This window comes from Theobroma umbraticum, unplaced genomic scaffold (assembly GCF_002168275.2).
Source record: "Theobroma umbraticum cultivar Fairchild unplaced genomic scaffold, ASM216827v3 scaffold_204.0, whole genome shotgun sequence".
Taxonomy (NCBI): Eukaryota; Viridiplantae; Streptophyta; class Magnoliopsida; order Malvales; family Malvaceae; genus Theobroma; species Theobroma umbraticum.
Genome location: NW_018397267.1, coordinates 5882686 through 5884726, shown reverse-complemented (window position 1 = coordinate 5884726; position 2041 = coordinate 5882686). Strand labels below are relative to the sequence as shown.

General features: G+C 35.9%; 1 protein-coding gene across 1 annotated transcript; it reads right to left on the bottom strand.

The window, feature by feature from the left end:
* Positions 1 to 373: 373 nt before the first annotated feature.
* On the bottom strand, positions 374 to 1147 carry LOC110424485 (uncharacterized). The gene has a single exon (XM_021439058.2). It carries the CDS (start codon positions 744 to 746, stop codon positions 552 to 554), a length of 195 nt encoding a protein of 64 aa, XP_021294733.1. The 5' UTR covers positions 747 to 1147; the 3' UTR covers positions 374 to 551.
* Between the last annotated feature and the right edge of the window lie 894 nt (positions 1148 to 2041).

Below are 2041 nucleotides of genomic sequence, written 5' to 3'. Positions count from 1 at the left end.
GCCTTTGGGCGGATGGAGGTGGGCAAAAGCTGTAGAAAAAAATAACATAGCACTGTATTGTTTATATAGGACTTGAGAGAAACAGTTCTATTGTTACCAAAATTATGCTTTTGGTTAAAATTGTATAAAAATCAATCACATTTGAACTTGAATGGCAATATACCATCTTCAGCTGGCCAGGGAAGGCCGCCAGTTCTCATCTGGCTTCGCTAGTTAAGTGAAGCTGATGATCTGAAAGATGCAAAATCTCCTTCCCATATCTGATTTTTGATCTCAAGACTACCAGTATAAGTCATCTTTACGTTGCCCAACTTTTCAACAAAATAATTTACAAGTATTTTCTTTCTGCATCAAATGGCAATAAGAAGCTTAATTCATACCAATGGTGTAGGTTTCTCTTATTTCACGCGATTTAAAAGCTGTGTGATGACCAAAATTACATTTCACGCATAGCCATTTGCTCCCAACAAGCTCACGGGAGCAGCCAACTATGCTACATACATTACAAATGTCTAGAAGCTGCTAAACGAAGGAAAAAGGGATGATCATTTTTACGTTTGCTTGGATTCATCTTTTGGGTTCTGTTTTGATCCAGACATAGCAGCAGATGCTGCCACTGTCATGGCAGAAGCCGCTGCACCCAGCTTGGCACCACCAGCAGCCTTCATTGCACCAGCTACTTTTGCAAATACAGCTATCCCTCCTACAAGTACAGCCCTCAAAGCTACTGTTGGTTTCACTGCCATATTTTATTGAATCTGCAATTTTCCAATATCACATCAAATTCAGATCTCTTTTCTCATTTGAATAACCAATATAGGTCAAAACTGTGAGTAAACTCAGTAAACCTAAACTATAAAACAGTGATGCTACCTTTCTCATGCATGTATTGATTAATAATGCAAAAGAATAGAACCATGCCCCTTAAACAGCTATATGCCCATCCGGTAGTTCATACTCATCAATAAAATTTTGGGTTGCCTTCAACATTGAATTTGGATCAGATTTGAACCTTGGATTCATGTAATTTCAGAAGTATCAAATTGCTCTCTTTTTTTTTTTTTCCTTTTTATAAGATTTGAACCAAGATTTAGACATTCCCACTCCAAACGTCAACTAAAGCTAAAACTCAACACTAGTTAAAACTGGTAAGTGAGACTACAGATTAAAACTTGAAACTTGAGACCAAATACTCCGATTGACCGAAATAATCAGCCAGACCATAGAGCTTGATGAATAGGAACAATTCAGAGATACTGGCATTCATTTTTAGTACAATTTCTATTTCTATTCACATAAAAATGCACCTTGACTCTTGAAAATCAGTAACATCATCCTTGTTGACAGCTTGTAATACAAGACAACAGGATGACCACTTAGTGATGCATAACATTGGGAAGCCTCTTTTGTCTTATACCATGAGAAACCAGAAATGTTATTCTTGCTAAGTATCGGAAACACTAGTATTTTGTTCACTAATAAACACAGAACAACTATATATCCAAAGATAATAGTAAGAAATATATAAGAACAGCTCCTCCTGAGACTAAGCTTTCAACATACAAAGCATAAGTTAACAATTATCTCTTACTTCCCTAGGCAGCTTTTTCCTTTCAAAAACTTCAATTGAACTTATACCAAACATTGTTCTAGAGACTTAAAAACATCTCCATGCCACTGATAACAACACCACCAACCACCAGCAGAAAGCAAAAGCTAGTTGCAATACAAAATGATGAACATTTCTTTCCCTACCGTTTCCTAAGAAAGAAGAAAAGAGTTTTTGGAATGCTAGTTAAACAATGTCTAAAATTTCCAACTCTCACCAGCATGTTCAACAATTTGAGAAAAGAAGTCAATCAATCTAAAACGTATACTAAAAACCTATCCCTTTAAGCAATGTAGGGTCAATTCTACAAGTCACCTTCATTTAGAAACTCAAAATTAACATTTTTCCTCATAATTTCTACAAGAAACGGAAGCGGTTAACTTCAGCTATCATAATGACCAAAATCCTGAAAATACCTAAATGTTTAACCCC